This window comes from Manacus candei, unplaced genomic scaffold (assembly GCF_025592945.1).
Source record: "Manacus candei isolate 608988 ecotype Guabito, Panama unplaced genomic scaffold, ASM2559294v1 h1tg000059l, whole genome shotgun sequence".
Taxonomy (NCBI): domain Eukaryota; kingdom Metazoa; phylum Chordata; class Aves; order Passeriformes; family Pipridae; genus Manacus; species Manacus candei.
In genome coordinates, this window is record NW_026138107.1 from 268,908 (window position 1) to 291,201 (window position 22,294).

General features: G+C 45.9%; 1 protein-coding gene across 1 annotated transcript; it reads left to right on the forward strand.

Annotated features, from left to right (window-relative positions):
• Positions 1–3,927: 3,927 nt before the first annotated feature.
• On the forward strand, positions 3,928–22,042 carry CFAP53 (cilia and flagella associated protein 53). Its single transcript, XM_051803674.1, is given in 9 exon segments — positions 3,928–4,145; positions 4,147–4,419; positions 5,412–5,641; positions 7,903–8,079; positions 14,294–14,597; positions 17,954–18,172; positions 19,217–19,433; positions 19,873–19,975; positions 21,454–22,042. Coding segments are annotated over 9 exon segments (1,797 nt in total). The 5' UTR covers positions 3,928–4,094; the 3' UTR covers positions 21,677–22,042.
• The last annotated feature ends 252 nt before the right edge of the window (positions 22,043–22,294 follow it).

Below are 22,294 nucleotides of genomic sequence, written 5' to 3' on the forward strand. Positions count from 1 at the left end.
TCAACTTCTCATACTTCCTTGAAGAGCAGAAAGGCCCTTCTGTCCTTGCAATGTTTTCCCACCACAGACCATATCCTACATACATCCTACTCCCCCCCACACATATCCTGTATCCTATACATATCCCCAGTGAGGAAAGCCAGTGACCAGGATCCCTTCTGGCATCTCAGTTAAGGAGAATCTGTTGTTTCATATAACATTAATGTAAAATAACTCAAAGTGACAAGGCATCCTTAATGTCTTTGGACTAAAACCAGCTTTTTCAGGAGGAAATATTTTCAAAGCTGGTAGAGGGACTTCACAAAAAGCATTACTAGAGGGTTTAGAGGATCCACACAGCCCTGTTTATTTTTAGGTTTCAAACAGATGGCAGTGCTGCACATTGGTACACATAAAACTGATCTCTGTTTTTGTATAGATGTTAAGACTAAGGCACCATTTCTCATTAAACATCCCATAAAATACTAGAGAAAACAATAATATACCAAGGAAGTCATCCCTTCCTCCACTGAAATACGAGTTTTCAGTGGAAAACTGCTCAAAGTTGTTTCTCTCTCCCCAAAATCTCAAAGACTTAGTCACAATACAATGACAGCATAACTCTCTACTGAAATAAACTGAAGAGATTCCACTTCCAGCACTACCGTGGTGGTGTAACACATACTGCAGTGTCTAAATCCCATCTCTCAAACTGCTTTGTTTGATCATGCAAGGATCAAACTGACACCTGATGTAACTGCAGTGCAGTTTTCAGCTGGAAGAGAACCAGCTTTACGGCCATGTTAAAATTGACCTTTCCTCCCTGGCATCATTTTTTTCAACTTCTTATCAGCCGAGTCCTGATTATGTGCAAGAAAGCAAAGTTCCTGGCAGTGTGTGTGTGTTCCAGGGCTTCAAAGCTTCAGCAACGGCTTTTCCCTGTGACTTCTTCGTGTGCAATGGGCTTGAAGCAATCACTGATCTACAGCCAGTGTTTTAGTTCCCATTCTCCTCCAGCACGGGCAGCTCTGGACTCTGTCAGCAGGACATGAATTGCAGGAGGTCTCTGTGACAGTCCTGACCAGGAGCTAAAGCTATGGGTTTACACACCTCCATCACCTGTCATTAAAATCAGTTTTCATTTAATCGAATCACAGAATGATCTGGGTTTGAAGGGACCTTCAAGACCATCTTGTTCCACCCTCCTGCCATGGGCAGGGACAACTTCCACTATACCATGTTGCTCCGAGCCCTGTCCAACCTGGCCTTGGACACTTCCAGGGATCCAGGGGCAGCCACAGCTTCTCTGGGCAACCTGTGCCAGGGCCTCACCACCCTCACAGCCAGGTATAAAGCCATGTCTGTCGGTCCACCCTCTGAGGTAACAACCCCCTTTGTGCCCCCTGGGGTAACAACCCCCTCTGGAACCCAAACACCGCCCGGGCACCAAGGTCAGGCTGACAGGCCTGGAGTTTCCTGGGTCTTCCTTCTGGTCCTTCTTGTAGGTGGGCATCACACTGGCCACCTTCCAGTCATCCAGGACCTCTCCGGTGAGCCAGGACTGGTGATAAATGATGGAGAGTGGCTTGGCCAGCTCTTCTCTGCCAGCTCTTCTCTGCCAGCTCCCTCATCACCCCAGGATGGATCTCATCTGGTCCCATAGACTTGTGAGGATCCAAGTGGCTCAGCAGGTCACCAGCTGCTTTCTCTTGGATTACAGAGGGGCTGTTCAGTTCCTTGCCCCTGTCCACCAGCTCAGGAAGCCAGTTGTCCTGAGGACAACCTGTCTATTGTTGAAAACTGAGGCAAAGAAGGTGTTAAGTACCTCAGCCTTTTCCTTGTCTGTGGTAACTATGCTTCCCCCCCCCCCCACCTGTGTCCAACAAAGAATGGAGGTTTTCCTTGCCCTTCCTTTTCCTATTTATATAAACACTTTTTGTTATCCTTAACACCAGTGGCCAGATTAAGTTCAAATTTGCTTTTTTCTCTCTAATTTTCTTTCTACATAACCTAGCAACATTCTTAAATGCTTGGTTAGTGGCCTGCCTTTTTTTCCAAAGGCAATAAACTCTCTTTTTTTTCCCCTAAGTTCTTGCAAAATCTCCCTGTTCAGCCAGGCTGGTCGTTTTCCCTGCTGGCTCACCTTTTGGCACATAGGTGCCAGCCTGCACCTGGGCCTTCAAGATCTCTTTCTTGAAATATGTTCATCCTTCCTGGACCCCTTTGTTTCTAAGGGCTGTTTCCCAAGGTACTCTATGAACCAGCCTCCTGAATAGGCTGAAGTCTGCCCTCCAAAAGTCCAGGGTAGAGGTTTTGTTGATACCCTTCCCAGACAGTCTCTGACCACCACATCTCCCCCCAGCCCCTCTCTGTTTGTGAACAGCAAGTCTAGCGGGGCCCCACCCCTGCTAGGCTCATTTACCAGCTGGAGCAGGAAATTATCCTCTATACACTCTAGGAATCTCCTAGACTGCCTCTTCTCCGCTGTGTGGAGTTCCCAGCAGACGTCTGGCAGGTTAAAGTCACCCACAAGAACAAGGGCAGGTCTTCAGTTTCACCTTTCCTGCTGGCCCTAACACCTCTTTGCACTTAAGCAATGAACCTAAGTTAACTTCCCTCCCCTTCTCCCTTGTGTCCACGAGGTCTTATGGCTGAAGCAAAACATTATTTCGTTTCTCACACCATCATATTTCTCCTGTTTCTCCAACACTAACAAGAAATGGAAGCCAAAACAAGACTTTATCATAACCCAGTCCACAGCACCAGGAAGACTGACATCCGTAGCGAGGAACACTATATCTTATCCCTGCAGTGTTGTAATCGACTTATGTTGATGCATCCAGGTGTGGCATTACAGCATCCAGAGAGCCTTGCCATTTACATGAAGCACCGGGACATGGACAGGAATAAGTCCTAAACTCACATAGCTCCTCGTGGTCTGCTTTTTCCATGTGTGGCAAAGTTATCTCGCATCCGGAAGAGGTGTATTTACTTGGGAATAGTACAGAGTTGGCAACTTTCTCCATAGCCATATGTGAAATACTCACTTATCGATGAATCTGAGAGAGGACAAAGTCGCCGAAGAAAAACTGTGTATTGATACAAATGAGTCAGCTGAGCTGTGTCCTGGGCCTGGTTGAGAACAAAGGCCGTGCTGCCCTCCGGGAATCCTGCGGGAATCCTGTGGGAAGCTGCCTGTCCCCTGAGCCCCTGGAGACATTGAGGGGCTGGAGAGCGCCCAGAGAAGGGCAACAAGGCTCGTGAAGGCCCTGGAAAACATGTTTTATGAGGGTTGGCAGAGGGAGCCAGGTTTGTTTAGCCTGGAGAAAAGGAAGCTCAGGGGGAACCTTCCCGTTCTCTGCAACTCCCTGACAGGAGGTTGTAGCAAGGTGGAGGTTGGTCCGTTCTATTGTGCTAAACAAGCCCTGGACATTTTTGAACTATGCAACTAATCCTGAGAACGCTCACTCATGCAAATTGTTGCTTAGAATGGGAATAAAAGATTATTCTGTCAGGTTTCATATCTAGGATATGTAGGACTTCACATTTTAGATTACAGAAATGTCACTAATCGTCCAGGGGAATGAAACACACTTTAACCTTGCACAAGCACTTCTTTGCTGTCTGTAAGGCAAATAGAACGAATAATAATAGCAGTGTTTGGCTTGCTTAGGATGGAAGGCGGCGTCTGTACGAAAATGCAGCTCATTACACTGAAATTGGCCTACTTGGCTAAAAATCTTTTAAGTGTATTAACATCCCAAACGCTGTGAGGAAGTAATGGGATTTTTTAAAAAGGTATGAGGGCGAATCTTCCTCCAGCATGCAGTACGAGCACAGGAGGAAATGGCCTCAACCTGAGACGGGAGAAATTCAGAGTAGCTATTAGAAAAAAAAACATTTTTTCACTGTTAGGGTGGCCATGCGTTATGACAGGCTGCGCAGGGAGGCGGCGGAGTCGCCACCCCCTGGAGGCGCTCCAGAGGCGCCTGCACCCACCAGGGGTGACGCGGTTTGGTGTCGGGGGTTACAGCGGTAGCGCAGGGTTAAGAGGTTGGGCTGGACGATCTCTGAGCTCCCTTCCACCCCCGGCGGTTCTGTGGCCCCGCGGTTCCATGACGCTGCCCTCCTTCCCCTCACACCCCGCCGCCATGAGGCCACTTCCGCCGCCCGCCCGCCCGTCCCCTCGGCAACGGCTGTGGCGGCGCCGCCGTCCGTTCGTCCGTCCGTCCGTCCGCCATGGCGGCGCCGGCCCCGCCGCGCTCCCAGCCCTGTTCCCAGCCCCGCTCCCAGCCCTATGCCCAGCCCGCTCCCCAGCCCCAGCCCCAGCCCCAGCCCCAGCCCCAGCCCCAGCCCCAGCCCCAGCCCCAGCCCCAGCCCCGGTCGGATCTCCCGCGACGCCGGGATGTCACCGGCCCCATGCCTCACGTCGTGGCGGTGGTGAGGGGCCGCGCCGGGGCCGCTCCGCTCCGCGGACCTGCGGGAACTGTGGAGCGGGACCCTTTGAGAGCAGCCGGGGGGGTCCCGGAGGAGCCCAGTGCAGTGTAGCGGGGTCCCCGGGAGCCCGGTTCTGTGTATGGGGGAACGGGGGAGTCCGATGTGCGGGATGCGGGTCCCGGGGAGTCCGGTGCTGCCTGTGGGGTGTCCTGGGGGAGCCCAGTGCTGTGTGGGATGGGGGTCCCAGAGAGCACAGTGCTGTGTGTGTGGTGGTCCATGGGAGCCCAGTGTTGTGTAGGGGTGTCCTCGGGATCCTGGTGCAGTGTAGGGTCCCAGGGAGCCCTGGTGTGCAGGATGGGGGTCCCGGGGAGCCTGGTGCTGTGGGGGCTCCTGGGGGATCCCAGTGCTGGGGGTGGTGTCCCTGGGAGCCCGGTGCTGGGGGGACGGGGGTGTCCCCGGGAGCCTGGTGTTGTGCGGGATGGGGATCCCAGGGACCCCAGTGCTGTGGAGGGGTCCTGGAGGAGCCCAGTACTATGTGGGATGGGGGCCCTGGGGAGCCCGGTGCTGTGAATTCAACTGAAAAACCACTCAGAGTAACTGATTACATTTTCACCACTGACGTTTCACAGAGCCATAAAATGTTAAGGATTGGATGGAACCTTTAAGCTGATCTCGTTCCACCCTCTTCCACTATCCCAGGTTGCTCCAAGCCCTGGCCATCCTGGCATTGGACGCTGCCAGGGATCCAGAGGCAGCCACAGCTTCTCTGGGCAACCTGTGCCAGGGCCTCCCCACCCTCACAGCCAGGAATTTCTTCCCTGTATCTAGCCTAAATTTTCCCTCTTTCAGTTTGCATCCGTTAACCCTTGTCCTACCATTGCAGTTCCTGTTGAAGAGTCCCCCCCCCCCCAGCTCCCCTGTAGGCCCCTTTGGATCCTGGAAGGTTGCTGTGAAGTCTCCACGCTTTCTCTTTCTCCATTTTCTTCCTCTTACAGATATCCAAGCCTTATAAGAAAAACACCCTTGAAGAGGAGATCTTGGCTGAGAGGGTGAGGGAGGGGGATCGGTGGGAATACGCTCGTGAGTTGCGGGTGTTCCAGCACTACCGAAACGTCTGCGACTGGCAGAAGAGCAGGGAGCACAAATGGGTGCACCGGGCGGCGGAGGAGAAGGCACGGGCAAAAATGCGGGACTATCTGGAGGAGATCGATGTGAGAAGAGACAGGTAGCAAACAAGTAGCTAATACCAAGGGCCGCCTTGCTATTTTCAACTTCACCGTGTGCTCAGAGGGCGTGGGTGTGCCCCGGGGAGCCAGGCACCAGCGATAGGTGTTCAAACAGTAACTAGTGCTGTTTAGGTGGCATTTGGAGCCTCCTTGTCTGCCAAATGCAAGATGAAAGTAGTAGTATAGCACTTTTATTGCTTGATTTTTAAAGAGAATTAAGAGTACCTTGGTATAATCACAGAACGGTTTGAGTTGGAAGGGACCTTAAAGCTCATCTCATTCCACCCCCTGCCATGGGCAGGGACACCTTCTACTAGACCAGGTTGCTCCAAGCCCATGTGACATGGCCTTAAACACTTCCAGGGATGGGGAACAGAATCAAAGAATCCCAGGATGGTTTGGGTTGGAAGGGACCTTAAAGATGATCTAGTTCCAACCCACCTGCCATGGATATCCGCAACTTCTCTAGGTAACAGAGTCAGAAATTCTATTTTTTGGGTTTAACTGAGGATTTTGTTACAGTCTCATCAAGATGATGTTTAGGTCCTACAAGTAACACTTTGCAGCACAGTCAACTGAAAACCTGAAATTTTTCAGAAGTCTTTCAAAAATATTAAAGGTGAGGCATATTACTGCCCTGTAAACGACAAAATTGTGCTGTACTGGTCGTAGGAAAAAATCATATGGTTTAATTTCTCAGTTACTATTTCATGTCAAGTTACTTTGGAGCCATGAAGGTCATCAGCTTGGTGTCCTGGTCTGATGTGTCCCCAGAGGAATTGTACATGGATTCCACAGAACACTGAGGTTGGATGGAACCTCCTGAGATTATCTGGTCCACCTCCTGCTCAAACAGTCACCTAGAGCAGGTTGTCCAGAAGTATGTGTCCCTTTGGGTTTTGCTTATCTTCACACATGGAGATTCCACCACCTCTGGGCAACCTGACAAGTATCTGACCACCCTCACAGTAAAAAGGAAAAAAAAAAAAGTGTTTTCATGTGTTCTTGTGACATTCCACATGTTTAATTCAAGCCCACTGCCTCATGTCCTGTCACTGGGCACTGCTGAGGAGAAGCTGTCTTTTCTGCATTCCCTCCCTTCAGGTATTTATGTACATGGATAAGATCGCCCTGAACCTTCTCTTCTCCAGGCTGAACAGTCGCAGTCCTCTCAGGAGAGAGAAAGAGATTCTCTTTTTAGGAGAGATTCTGCTGTCCCATAGGGTGCCTCCACTGGGCTCCCTCCCCTCGGGCTGCGTGTTTCTGGTGCTGGGCAGCCCAGGACTGGACCCATGCTCCGGATTTGGTATCAGCAGCATGGAGAGGAAGGATCCCCTCCCTGCTTGCAGAGCTCCTCCTCTCGCAGCCCAAGGTGCCAGTGGCTTTCTTTGCCACAAGGGTGCATTGCCGGCTTGTGCTCAGCTTGTCTGCCGGGACCCCCAAGTCCTTTTCTGTAGAGACACCGTGGCATTTGGGCTGGGATTGGTAATTTCTCGATTCTGTAGCCCCAGGTTTCTCACTGCTGGGTTTAATAGAGAGGTGAATGATGGCGTGTTTAAAAATCACCAGTTTGACATAATTTTCTCATGAAGGATATTTCAGGATGAAGCGGTTTATGGAGTGATGCTAAAATAACAAGAGGTAGTTTGAGAGAAGATACAATTATAGATGCATAGAAAAGGGAGGGATATCAGGAGAAGGCTCTTCCCCCAGAGGGTGGTGGGGCACTGAACAGGCTCCCCAGGGCAGTGGGCACAGCACCAAGGCTGACAGAGCTCCAGGAGGGTTTGGACAACGCTCTGTGGGACAGGGTGGGATTGGTGGGGTGTCCTGGGCAGGGCCAGGGGTTGGACTTGGTGATCCTTGTGGGTCCCTTCCAACTCAGGAGATTCCATGATTCTGTGCTGAAGGATAACAGTACTACAAAATCAAATTGTTATTAACTGGTGACAATTGTAGTCTGAAAATGAGATTTATTTATTTAATGGGGGACTGAAGTTGTAAAGCAACAAAGCAGGTTTGTAAGATAAGGAGTTTAAACTGTGCCTGGACAGAATCACTCATGGTGTGCTGTAAGATTCCCTCCATGGACACAACTGGAATGATCCCCGACTTAAAATTTGATGTTCCCTTCTTTGGCATTTGCAAGAAGTGTTGAAAGGAGCCCAGTACCCATTTTTGCGCTAATAACAAATAAACTCAAACTTTATCCTTCAACAGAAGGATTTATTTAGCCTTTATTTAAATGTTTTCATTACAGGCTTCGTGAGCTTCTGGAGGAAGAGGAGATCAGGTACTTGGCTGAGATGGACACACTTGCAGCAATGGAGGCACAGGACAAAGAAGCAAAGATGAAGGAACAAACAAAATTACTGAGAGAGAAGAGGGAAAAAGAAAGACAACAACTGGTGGCTGAAAAACGAGAGCAGCAATTCAGGTATTGCCATAAGAATATCTTATGAAAGAGAATTTGCCCAAAGTAAATGTGAAGGGACAATTTAACAAGAACGTGGCAATAATAAATTGAGGAAGGAAAGACAAATGTGATTAAAACAACAAGGCAGAAAAAAATTAAAGTAGTTAATTCTTGCAAGTCTAGCGTGTCCTCCTTGTCCTGTGTGAGCATCCCTGCACTTTCACCTGCCAAGTCAGCTGTTTTTGTAATTCCTATTCCAGCTTTATAGTGTTGGAGTGAACAGGGAGCATGGAAGGTTAATTTGGCCTAAATCACACTTCCTAAGCTAATAGTAGAGTCAAAGATCCTTGAAAAGATTGTCCAAAAAACACAAATGTTTTTGTTTATTGCATACTTTTCAAGAGTAGCAGCTGCAGTTCAGGTTTTAGTGTAGCCTGAAATTCTGTGCCAAGTCTTCCTGACTGAAGGCAGCAAGACTTGCAGGTGCTTATTAGGCTCTGAGGCCTTGGCACGAAATCTGAAATCTGTCTTGTTCCATTCTTGGAAATCTGGTTTTCTGAGGAAGGGATGAAAGAAATAATAATGTTATTTAATTGTAATCATTTGAAGTGTCTCTTCCCAGTCTCCCACAGTGCTGTGAAATCCACAACACCTGCTTCTCAGTGTGGAGAGGCTGGGGATAAAAGTCAACACTCGCTTTCACTTGTGCATAAACTCTAATTAACTAATTTCACAGGTAAATATCTCTTTAAATGTGGGGTTTGTTGGCTGAGACAGGTGTTAGGCAGCGTATGCACTTCCAAGTTCACATGGTGGCTTGAAAACCTGGCCCTTGCCATTTACAGTTCCTGGTTTGTTCTCTACCTATCAGACAAAGGGATTGAAACTCACTTTTAAAATGGTTTAGAGGGGATGCTTCTGGAGTGTCATTTATTTTGTCCTTGCCACTTGTCTTACACCCCAGGGAGATGTGATGTAGACACCTAAAGGTAGGTGGCTGAGTGTTTGTATCTTTATATTCCCTGGTAATCTGAATTCCTGTTCTACTTAAATTTTCACAGAGATCAGGACAGTTACAGGAACCTAATGTCACCCTCAGGGAGGTTTATCCTGCTCTGTCAGTTGAACTGCACCCTAGCCTGCACTGACTGGGATTAAGTTCCCATTGATCAGAGTGAGAATTTAGCACATATGTAGATTCGTGTTTAGATGCCTAATTTTAGGTATTTTAATTGCAAAATGAATCCCACCACCACTGGGTTGCATCATTTGGTGTCACATACTTGGATTTTCATGCTGCAGCTGCCTGTCTTAATATCTCAGGTCCTTTGTCTTCCCAGTACAACCCTGTTGATCTATGGTTCACTCAGTCTCATGGGGTTATTTTATCCTATTATTATCCCTTTACCTTTCCCATTCTACTCTTGGATCTAAGCAATACTCATACCAAGCAGCATCCCATTAAAAGGTGTTGCTGGAGGTTTACTGGTGGTGTTCTGCTGGCTGCAGTTTTTCGGGGGATTTGGAGGCAGTGAAATCCTCTCTCTTCACAGCTGTTTTGAGTGGCAGTCTTGCAGTATCTTTGCAAATGAATCTTCATCCTGCAGGGCACAGAGTCCTTCTCTTTGACTGTCCTGATGTGATGGGAATATATTCCACAGTTAGTTTCTCTAGCTTTGTCCCTTTCTACTTTTAATTAAGGTTCCTATGATAGAGCAGAACTCAAATAAACACCAGCTAACAACAGTTCACTTTGTCTGTGACAGGTATCTCTCTTCATGTGTATTTTCTTAGTTATATTTTAAAGTCTTTTCTTCACTGAAAGGAAGTCTCTGCTGTGGTGATTGATTCTGATTATATTAGTTACTTCTGATATCTCAATCTGCATGTATTTTTCTTTAGGTAGCCCCAAATCTGTTTTTCCCTGGCTGTTAGCTGTTACTTTTCCTCCTAAATCATCCTGGTCCAGCCAGAGATGTGGGAGCAGGCTTTGCTGCTCAGGAGACCAACACTTACCGAAAATCCACAAACAGGAATCTGTAATTGTGTCACACCTTGTCTTCTGGGGCAGTGGCCTCCAAACCTCTTTGACTGAACACCCCGAGCTGTAAAAAATTCTAGCACTACTACTACACTAATTACTTATCTATAAATTAAATACCTGTACTGCTGTGCTGGTATTCTGTGTACACTATAAAACATATTCAAAAATAGAAATTAAAACAGGGTGGGGTAAAGAAGAAATAAACACTATTTTTTACTTTCTAATGTTATTTATTAATAGTAAAAAACATATTCTCTTCCTGCACGCCCCACTTTGGAGATCATTACTCCAGGGCACACCCAGAGGAGCTCTGGGAAGTCAGTCCAGCAGCAGGTGGATATACACATGATTTTCTGTTCCTCTTTGCCTGTGAATTTACAACTAGTTTGAATGTCTTTCTGAAAACTGATGCAGACTTGTTTGTATTTCCTTTAACTCTAATCAAGGCGCTTCCTCAGACCTGAGGTATAGGAGCACCTTTACTCCCATACGTTATTCCAGAGTCCTAAAAGGTAGCAATTTTAGCAGCCCTGTAGGCTGGTTTGGAGCTGTGGCCTGAGGGTACAGGTTTAGCAACTTCTCAGTAGTGATGTTAGCCAGGAGGAGTCCTTTGCCATGAGGTGACAGAGGGGACAGTCCTTGGACCACCAGAGTCCTGCTGGAATTCATTTTCATGGAGGGCTACACCTTGTATGAGAAGATATCCAGCCAGTGCTAGCCTGAGGGCTTGTTCATCGCTGGTAACTTTAAAGAAAGTTGCAACAGCTTAAAATTTGCATAAAACACGTATCACATCCTCTTTCTTGTGGTAACATCAGAAGCATCTATATGGGAATGTTGTTATCCCAGGAACTTCATACTGCAGCCATAAAATGAATAAATAACTGGTGTGGGGGGGTTCTGTCTTTGGGAAGTAGCCACATACAGACACAGTTTTAATGTTAAGAAGCTTAGGATAGCAAAGTGAAGAGGAAAACCAGCCATCTGGGGGAGCAGATGTTTATAGGTTGCTGTAAAAGCTGCTTTGAAGGAATTATTTTGATGAAATCAAGCAGTTACGGGGTTATTTTATATTAAAATTCTAGCAATGCTGAACGTAAATAATTAACTTCTCCTCCCCTCTGAGATTCAATTAATATCAGATTATTTTATAATCACAGAAAAGAATAACTAATTCTTTTGTCCTTCACTGCTGAGAGAACTTTTGAACCCATTGCGTTAAGGTAATACAGTTTTTGCTAATGGTGAAAGGCTTCAAATCTTAATAAAGGCATGTGTCCCTCACAACGTTTGAGAAATGTGTTTCTCATGAATACTAATTAGTGCTGTAGACTTTAATGACCGCTAACTCCTGCTCAGGAGATGGAAGATAGATTCCAGTGGTAAAACATACGAAAACTAGCAATGCTGTAGTATGTTTGTTGACCTGTCCAACCTGGCCTTGGACACTTCCAGGGATCCAGAGGCAGCCACAGCTGCTCTGGGAAACCTGTGCCAGGGCCTCCCCACCCTCACAGACAGCAATTCCTTCCCAGTATCCCATCTAATCCTGCCCTCTGGCAGTGGGAAGCCATTCCCCCTTGTCCTGTCCCTCCATCCCTTGTCCCCAGTCCCTCTCCAGCTCTCCTGGAGCCCCTTTAGGCCCTGGAAGGGGCTCTCAGGTCTCCCTGGATCCTTCTCTTCTCCAGGTGAACCCCCCCAGCTCTCCCAGCCTGGCTCCAGAGCAGAGGGGCTCCAGCCCTCGGAGCATCTCCGTGGCCTCCTCTGGACTCTCTCCAGCAGCTCCACATCCCTGTGCTGTTGTTCCCCAGGGCTGGAGGCAGCTCTGCAGGTGGAGTCTCCCCTGAGGGGGCAGAGGGGCAGAAACCCCCTGCCCTGTTGCCCACGCTGTGGGATCAGCCCAGGGCATGGAGGGTTCTGGGCTGGGCCATGTCCAGCCTCTCTCCCACCAAGTCCTTCTCCCTAGGGCTGCTCTCCACACAGCCTGTGTTGATACCTGGGATCACCCCCTGTTCCATCTTGTCCAGGTCCCTCTGGATGCCTCATCCCTTCCCTCCAGTGTGGGACTGCAGCACACAGGTCGGTGTGATCACCAAACTTGCTGAGGGTGCATCGATCCCACCATCCATGTCACCGACAGAGATGTTGAACAGTGTGGGATCCAGTACCAACCTCTGCTCCTTCATTATGGTACTCGCTCATCCTCCTCTTCTGAAGCTGAGCTAAGGATAGTTCCTCATTCAAGGAACAGTTTTTAGAGGATAAAAGCCCAGGTCTAGGGGAAGAGCCCAACATTTGGTTAGAGGTTGTGGCGTGTCCTAGGACTGGGGGAGAAAAGTGCAAAATATGGCAGGTTTTTTCTTAGAGAGACCTGGTGTTGATAAAAGGGGACTTGACAGATTATTGTAGTTTCTTCTCAGTGAAGAGCAGTGAAGTGGTTAGAAATAACTTATGGATATCAAGCAAAATGGCAATTTTACTTTCACAGCATTGCTCTCCCTATTATTGTTCGTGCATAGTGCCTTTCACCTTTCAGCACAGGCTCCATGGCATTGGGTGCTTTACAGATAGAGGATGAAGAGAGAAATGTCTTTGGCCCCAGAAAGTTACAGCTGAAATGTGAGGCAGCAAATGGTGAATGCCAACAGGGAGAAAATGTGGTGAGACCTCTGCTTCTTAGGCAATGGATTAATTCAGATTTTGTTTCACGAAAATTAAATAAACACGCTAATATGGAGATTGGTAATAGCATGAGGTCGTTGCCTGATGAAGATTTAATACTTTTACTACACAGGATTGTCACTAAATGTTGTATAGTATAATAGTATTTCACACTGTGCAGGTAACTACTGCTGCCATGCAGGGCTTCAAGATTCAGACAGTGTCTGCCATGAATTCCTAAATAGCTTTGCAATAATCTGTAGAAGATGGTTTCATTCAGCACGAAGTTGTGAGATATCTTTTTACTTCAGAGCATTCATGTGTGTCTATCACACATCCTAAGAGCTTATATACCCTTCACACTTGTGGGTCTTCACCATTGTCTGCCAGTTTCACATTCTGACTTTATCAAAATCTATATCTCGGTTGTAGAACAGAATTAAAATGCTTGCAGATTGCTCAAATTAAATAATGTTTGATAGCATGTGTTGATCTCAATAGTGCTTTGTTTGCAAAAATAAAAGCAGAATCTGCAATTAGTTCAATCTTCATCTGAAGATAAATTACCTCTTTATATGCAACTCAGTTGCAGAGGGTAATTGAAAATTGAAAACTGCATTACTTGTTGACTTTCTAGCTTCTTCAGGCTTTTATTGCAACTTGTCTGAATTATCCCACAAAACTTCACTTAAAAATTAATAAATTTCTAGTGGTTCCTGTTCAGCCATGAAACCTACATTTCTATACTCACAGTATTTTCTGAATATGAATGAGCTTTCAGGTGACTTATAAACCTATTCTAAGTCTTCATTTGAATAAAAGAGCTACCCACATGTTTCCATAAGCATAGTGTGTGTGAGTTTTATATGTAAAAAAAAGGATATATACACAGAAACCTCCCACAACACATATTCCAGCTACATATATAATACACACTGTATACATGGTGTGTGTATATATTGTGTGTTTAGAATCATGGAATATCCCAAGCTGGAAGGGACCCACAAGGATCATCAGTCCAACTCCTGGCCCTGCCCAGGACATCCCAACAATCCTGCCCTGTCCCTGAGAGTATAATCCAAACACTCCTTTAGCTCTGTCAGCCTTGGTGCTGTGCCCACTGCCCTGGGGAGCCTGTTCAGTGCCCAACCACCCTCTGGGGGAAGAACCTTCTCCTGAGATCCAACCTAACCCTGCCTTGACACAACTCCAGCCACTTCTTCAGGTCCTGTCACTGGTCTTGGGAGTGAAAAGATTGGTGCCTGCCACTCCACTTCCACTTTTGAGGAAGTTGAGTGAGGGTTTTTTTACAAATGCAAATTCTTCAACTCCTTAATGTCAAAATCTCCATCAAGCCAGGCTCCCTGTGGTTCCTTAGGCCTCACCCTCAGATCAGGTGCAGAACTGGGCATTCTGACTTGTAGTCCTTTGAGTAGTTATGAACTGGGAGCCTCCATCCATCACACACCTCCAGACTTGCTTATTCTTTTGAGACTTTTTTTTTTTAAAACTTTTCGTGTTGCCTTTCAGAAACCGCTGCGACGAGTTCCGCACACTGTGCATGAGGAGGAACAAGAAGGAATCAAGTGACAGCCAGCTGGCCCAGCAGGCTCTGAAGGAGGAGCTGAAAAAGGAAGAGAAGATGGAGGAGCGGAGGCTGGAGGAGATCTGTGAAAAGGAACTCTTGGCTAAGGATCACCAAGAGGAGCTGGAGAAGCAGAAAGCGTCGTGGCGCATTCAGGAGATGCTGAATGTGCTCGATGCCCAGGTGGCCCAGCTCAGCGCCCGCAAAGAGGAGGAGGAGCAGCTGAAGAAAGAGGAGGCTGAATGGCTGGTAATTTCCATATCATTCTGTATTCAGGGTTGTGTATAAGGCCCTCCTAATGATAGGCTTACTAGACATTTAGACTAATCCATACCTTATTTGTATCTTCACTGATTCCATTAGTATCTGAGCCTGTCCTATTATGCTAAGCCTCTTTTCCAGAGCTGTGTCAAAGGCATTCCTGTTTACAGAGGGAAATACATCTTTTCAAACCTGGCATTGTAAAGGATTTTGGCCTTCAAAGCCTCTCAGAGTTGTTGTGGGAAATGGAAACATTTTTAAGCTTTTGCCAGACTTCTTTGCAGTTTTCTGATTTCCAGTTTCCTGCAGGATGGCTGGAGAATCTTGTTTCCCAGCTGGTATGTGTAACAGCAGATCTCAGACTACAACACATAGGTTTAATCATCATGGTAAGTGCAGTGGAAGGAAGCAGCACAGAGGGGAAGGTGAGCCAGGAGCTGAAGGTGACAGCAGGGCAGGCAAGTAGTCTGTCCTCCTGTGCAGGAATCCCACAGCACCTGAAGGAACGGAGCAGAGCAGGTCTGCTGACAGTAACTGGAGTCATCCAACAGTCCAAACTGCTTGGCAGGTCTGTCGTGATGGAGTCCAAGATGAAGCCAGCAAGTCAAGTCAGCGGGTGTGGATCAGGATTGACCTCATGCAGAGGTGCACCTGCAGCACGGCTCACGTAGGCACCAAAGGCAAGAGACTGAGCCCAGCTGCAGCTCCTCAGCCCTTTCTCACATGCCCCCTCCCAGCACTGATCCCAGGCTGGTCGGTGCTGGCCAAGGGCACAGGCACCCAGGGCCTTGCAGGGAGGCTGCAGAGCCTGTTGGTGCACTCAGGACCCAGTTACACACACGAGGAGAAACATTTATGTGAAAAATCCCAACTGCTTGTGCTCCAGCTGGCTGAATTTCAGAATCCATGTCCTTTTTTTATTTATTTTATTGTTTTTAAAAATTACCAAGCAGCACCTAAGCTCTCTCACCTATTAATCCTGGCCACTGTTGGGTATCATTTGGCTACTTCGGCCCAGCTGTTTGGCCACTACCCTCTCTTTAGCTCATACTTCCCTGTAAGTCTTGCTGGAGTGGCTTTAGTGGGGCTTGATAGTTCAGTATTCTGTGTTGACTTCGAGCTATGGGAGACTGTTTAGCTCAGACTCAGTCTTCATTTTGCAGCTATTTACATGTAGAGATTGAATGATAACTCAGGATACCTTTGTTAGACACTGGAAGCTGATGTTGGCAATATATATATATATTTCACTGTTTTTTAAAAATGAAGACAATAATGAATCTAAAGCTCTGACAATCCCATCTGTGAAATGGTAGAGGCCTTATTCCAAGCTAGACTGTAATGTTTGGCTTATTTAAAAACATGCAGAATAGAGTTATTTCCTTGTAATGACTTCTAAGGCACTGCCAAACCTCCCAGGCAAAGAACGCTGCTACTTAACTGGCCTTTTCAGAAAAATGCTATTAGAATAGAAGACTGTGTAGCCTCCCCTGAAGACAGCTGCCCTGGGCTCTGTCAAGGAGATTCATTTCTGGTGAAGTGGTTTATTTTCTGGGAAAAAAAGCTTTCTTCAAAGGAGAGTTTCTGTATGGACAATGGGATGTAATCCTTTCTCAGCAGAAGAGGGATGTGGCAGATGGCCTCATTACAAGCTCCTCAGTGCAGAGCTGGTAGCCCCTAGTGATCAGGGGTTTCATCTGGGTGAAGGACACACTGTGAACAGCTAAATGTCTCTGTGTATAAAGGTTTCTCCTGGTTTTTTGCAATGAAAATAGATTATTTAGTGAAGCAAAACTCGCAGCTTCACCATGATAGACCATATGTGTACATCAGGATATCTCAGAGAGGATGAGAAAACAGAGACAGCCATTTTTGCCTTAGCTACATTATCCACATTAGCTACCTTCCTCCTCCTCTGTCCTTCCTCTCCCTTAAAGAATTGTGATTTCTTGAGAAAGTGGTGAAATTCGTGTTGTCCTGGCTGTAGTTTCCTGAGTTTCTGCCATAGCTCTTTGGTCCTGGCTTGCAGGTGGGTGCTTGGTAACCATTTCTGTGTATATTTGCAATGTTATGTTACCCCAGTGTGTAAACTTTCATGGATCCCATCCTTGGCTGCTCTCATACAACTTCACTGAGATCAGAATTCAACCCAAGACATGTGCCAACTTGCACAGCAGATTGCTGACTGTTTCCACTTGCTTTCCACCTTTACTGTTCAAAGCTTTTTGGATTACTTATTCTGTTGCTCAAATTATATGTATTGAGTTTCAAAGCTGTTTTACCAGCTTCTGAAAGTGAATTTGACAGTTTGGGCAGATACAGAGTCAGCTTAGGCTCTGAAACGCTGCAAGAATCCGTGGGTGCTTTATGTCCAGCATAAAAAGGGATGTTCCTTAGGGAGTGCAGCTTCTGCTTCCTTATGGGGAAAATTAGCCATGCTGTTTATGACAAGGCTGCTGATGCATTTTAGAAGACTTATTCACATTACAAAAGAGACATTTAATTTAAAGACAGGTTAACAAAAAACTGTGTGCCTTCAAGATAGCTGAAGCATGATTTCTGAGAGCTGTAAATAAGCTAATGATGCTTCAATACTGTTTTATAACTATGCTTAAGTGCAGCTGTGCTTGTAGACTTATTCAAATGCAAGAAGTCCAGAAAACATGCTTATAAATTACTTAATGATGCTACTCTGGAATTTCGTTGGGGGCTAAATAACCTTGAATATACACGTACCTGTTTGATCTTGAATAGTCATTTGCTATTTTTCATTGTTTCTTTCTTATGAACTCAGTTTTACTGTACATTTTTCTGTTCTTTTCAATATAAAGTGGAATGATTTCAAGCCATGGAAATCCACTAACTGCCCATCAGAACATAAGGATCCAGTTACTGACTTGGTACAACCTTATGTCCAGTAGAGATGCATCCAGTGCAGACACAGGACAGACAACATGCACAGAAACAGGAGGGACACATGGCCCTGTTATTTGTTAGTGCTTGTGGCTGTATGGGAAGACTTGGATGTAGATCACACGTGCTGCAATGATATTGATTTCCCTAAGGAGGCGACTCTGTCTGTCTGCCTGAAACGTTTGGAAAACATCAGGCACACCGGTGTTTTTGTGTTGAAGCACATGTGATAATTACAGAGAAAAATCCTAGGTTCTGATGAATGATATCTTAAAATATTCATGTTCTAACACCTAGTGGATGACACTAGTTCTGTGTTGTCAGCAAGAAGGGCTTTGCTCTTCAATGCTTCGGTGAAACTAACTCTATAGCCATCATTTAGTCCGAAGTTATGCAGTGATTTTACAAGCTGGCTATTTCTGCCCCTGTAGGAAGAAGAGAAGAACCTGGTCAGGCAAGAGAAAGAAGAGCTTGAGAGGCAGAAACGACACAAACAGAAGGAATGCAGGGAGACGTTGCTCAAAGCAGCAAAGGACAGGAGGGATCGTCTGAATGAAGAAAAAGAAAGCCAGCTTGCCCAGGAGAAGATGATCTTGGAGCAAGATTTTCAGGACCCCCAGAGGGACGCTGAGGAGAAAACGAAAAAGAAAGTAAGGGTTTTCATTGTGAAGCTGGGGGGCAATACCTCATCTGGACTAGTTTTGAGGCCCTGTGAACTGCACAGAGTAACTGAGAAGAGACACAAGCCCTTTTCCCTAGATGAGCTGATTCTTTTGTTGCACAGCCTGTTGCCTCTCCTCCTGCCAGTGCTCTGCAGCTCTGCAGAAGCCCATTATCTGTTAAAACCACAGCAAGCACTTTAAAGCATGCTTTGCAATCAGCAAGGCTACCAAGCTGGACAAAAGAAGCGGGGCTCCCAGGAAATCCTGGAATTTTGTCCCTCCATGCTGATTTCATTGTGTATAAATGACCTGAGGCTTTGCATCCTTATGCTGCATGGACGTAATGGAGGTTGGAAGAATGTTTTTTGTTTCATGGACCTGATTTAGTAAATGTTTTTAACTGCAGAAGAAAGTAAATATTTAACTTATTCTAATTAATTAATACTAAGAGACTGTTTTAAATATTTTATATCTATGTCTATATGCACAAACCCTCATGTTAGATTTCTCAGAGATGCCACGAAATGATGGATATGTCTGTCACTTCTTAAATTTTAAACAAATAGATTGTCCAACTTCAGGGTGCAAATGGGTCTCAACGTAACTTTAAGACAGAGCAGGGACTTGCATCCATTGCTCTGCTCAGGGTGCTTGGAAACTTATGTAGGTTAGGCATGTTGTATAAACTCAGTGTTAGACCTTGGTGCAGAATTGGAGGAGGTGATATTTATTATTTTTATTGGATCCCACGGCTTCTAATGCAGGTGATGGTGAAGTAGCCTGGTCAGCTGTGGAAAATCTGTCCAATGTCTGCTATGGGAGAAGGGATCACTCTGTATTTGTTCTGCTCATATGCTGTTGTCTGGCCAGGAAAAAGATTCTGACCAGCTCTTTCCCATGATGGGCTTTGGAATGGAGCTCTAGGCTCCCAGCTCCAACACTGGCTGTTGGAGAACCTCCACCTCTCTTCAGGCTCTGAAGGGCATTTTTGAACTAATTTACTCAGATTTGCAAATATCTGTGTGTTTGCAGCAAGAGCTGCTTAAGGACCAACTTACTTACCTGGCACACCTGGCTGAACAGCTGGAGAAGGACAAAGAGCAAGAAGAAATAGATGAGAAGCTTTTCAAGGAAGAGAATGATCAGGTTTGGGCCAAGAGGGTTGAGAAAATGAAACTAGAGAGGGAAGCTCGATTTCAGCTGCTGAGAGATGTCGTGAATACAAGACAAGAGCAGATGAAGGAGAAGTGTAAGTGGTAACACAGCTTGCTGCCTGTGCCCCAAACCTGAACATGTCTGTCCAGCACCTGGCCCAGCATCCACGGGCTGTGTGGTTGAGTGGACAACAGTGTGACCGTCCCCAAACCTGCCTCCCAAACTTCACTCCGACTGGCATTCCTTACGCTAATTTCCCACTGTTGTCACCAGAGCAAAGCCTGGTAAAGTAAGGATTGCATGAGCAAGCAGTCATTATTATTAATTATATTATTATGAAGTTCTGAATGTGAAAACTTTCAGATGAAACACAAATAAGCTGAGAATACACTTGCTGTTGTTTGTGTGCCTCTTCGGAAGCAACAAAACTCAGGCTTGCTCTTTAGGCTACTTGGCCTGAATGCTGTCTCACTGTCCCTTCAAGCTTAGCAGAGCTGTTATCTGCTAAAAGTATTTTGGGTTTTGTTTTTCAGTGCAGAAAAAGGCAGAGAAGCAATTAGAAGTTGCTGAAGAGAGGAAGTTATTAGCTGAAACGTTCAGAGAATACAAACGTTTGGAAGAACTAAAACGTGCAAGGTATTTTTCTTTTATGCCATCGGTTCCTTTCATTGCAGATCACTCTTTTAAACTTCTGAGTAAGCTAATTCTTATTTTTTGATAACTCTAAGAGCACTGGGTGGGCTTTCTTCTGTTCAGAGGGGCTCTCCCACCATGCAGCTTATCAGTTCCAAACTGCTTCATACCAGACCTGTAATATTGCAGTTGGTATTAAACCACTAATTCTGATCTCAGCATGGAAATAATGGTACATATCCTTGTTTTGGTCTTTTCGGATCATCATGTGACTTACATCAATTATGCTTATTAAATACATCCTCTCATACTCTGAGCTGTTGTTACAAGTACCAGAGGTTTGGAGAGGAGGGTTAATGCAGGGTTTGTTTGTTCCTTACTCAAGAGAACTAGTGTGTTCAGGCTTATTGCTAAACTCCACCCACACACATCCCTAAAACAATCATATATAATCAGCCACCAAAATACCAGACTAGAGATGTAACCCAGCTGCACGGGGCTCTGCTGCCTTACAGTTCCTCTGGATGAGGGCATCCTTACACGCAGTAGCTGAAATGTTCCTCTGGGTGTCATGCAAAGCCTTGGGCAAAGGGCCTTGTCTCACTTAATTCCCCTTTTGTACTCCTGCTTCTCCCTGTTTGTCTGTGGGACTGTAACAGAGCAGCTCCTTCCCAAGCTTCTGTTGTGCTCTCTGATGGCTTTGTTGGGAGCAATCTCCTGGCTGTGGCAGAAATGTCACCCTTCTGAAGGAAAACACGCTGGGCTCCAGCTGGGATATGCTCCACTTGGCCAAGATGGCATTCAGCAGTGTCAGGAAGGGTTTTTGCCTCAACTCTTGTTGAGTTCCTGCACAAGTCCTGACTAGACTGTTGGCATTGTAAGTGTCTGTGTGACTCCTGCTCCAGAAGGCCCGATCACGTGAGACTTCGCTGCCTCTCCAGAGGGTAGTGAAAGCAATACACGAGTCCTGAGGAGGGATGGAGGAGTGATTCCTTGTGACAGCCATTTCCAGGAACATCAGTGCAGCAGGAGCCTGGGCCCCACCGGCCCTGTGGGCAGGGACTTGTTCTCCTCAGCAGAGGAGTGGGGAGGGGGGTCAGGCTGCTCAGCACTGAGCCTGAGCCAGGAGAGTACTGAGACCAACACTGGTTGTGTCTTGCAAGGACACTGGTTGCAAGGAGTTGTTCTTGCTCTCGTGCTCGTCAAGCACCAGTTTTTCGGTCTGCTTTATGAGATACAACAGAACGCAATTAATTATCCGAAGAACGTAAGGTCAGCACGTGGCGTTTGGTTAATGGTGGTAGTTATTCTTAACAGCTAAAATGAGTTTTGAATGGTTCTTTAGGCCAAACTCGAATGCTAACAGATATAACAATAACAATATCAATAATAATAATAATAATAATAATGATAATAAGAGTAATAACCTTTATTCTTTTTACCCACACTTCTTAAATGACCTGTCCACCTGGCATTTTCAGAAAAGTACAGAAAGCCAACGAGTACCGGGATCAGCTCACGAGTCAGATTTCCTACCGACAGCACCTCCGTGAGGAAGAGGAAAAGGAGAGGAAACGGGAATATGAGGCAGGTCTGGAAGAACAGAGAGAGTATGAAGAAAGGGTGCAGTTCATTCTGTCAGCGCCCCGGGACTCCATACTAAAAACCCACCCTATGAGAAAAGCCCTAATGTCTGACTCATAGGGGGCCATCACTCACTGTGGTATTTTAGCTCACTCAGTTGCCTTTAAAAACATTTTCCTAGAGTGTTTATACCTGACTAGAGTTAGCAGAAGTCTCTCCACTGTAATACTCAAAACATTTAATTGGAATTTATAAGAAATGCAGTATTTTGAAGTTTATTTCTCCCCTGTGGATATTTTTTGGGAAAACGACTGATCCAATTCGAAGCGTTTGACATTTTAATTCAAGAATACTGTATGTTCTCTGCAGTGTAATAGTGTATTATTATGACACTTAAGACACACAGGCATTCTTTAAAATCTGCACGAAGAAAATTTGTGGAAGACTTTCAGCAAACTTTTATTAAAATGCCTTTCAAACTGAAAATATTTGCAGAATCTTTTTTTCTTTATATCTAGATAAAATGTACTTGATGACTCAATGTTAGTTGTTAAATATAAAACTATGAATCTCTTTTACTGTGGGATGGACAGTAAAGAGCTGATATTCTTTTCCATAAACTCTGATGGCTGTTGAATGATCTGTGGAATACCAGAGCCCAAAGCTAGTCTGTGAGTCCTCTGCTTGTGCAGAATTAATTGTGCAGGGCTGAAGTTATTATTTTCTTATTTTCTGTCA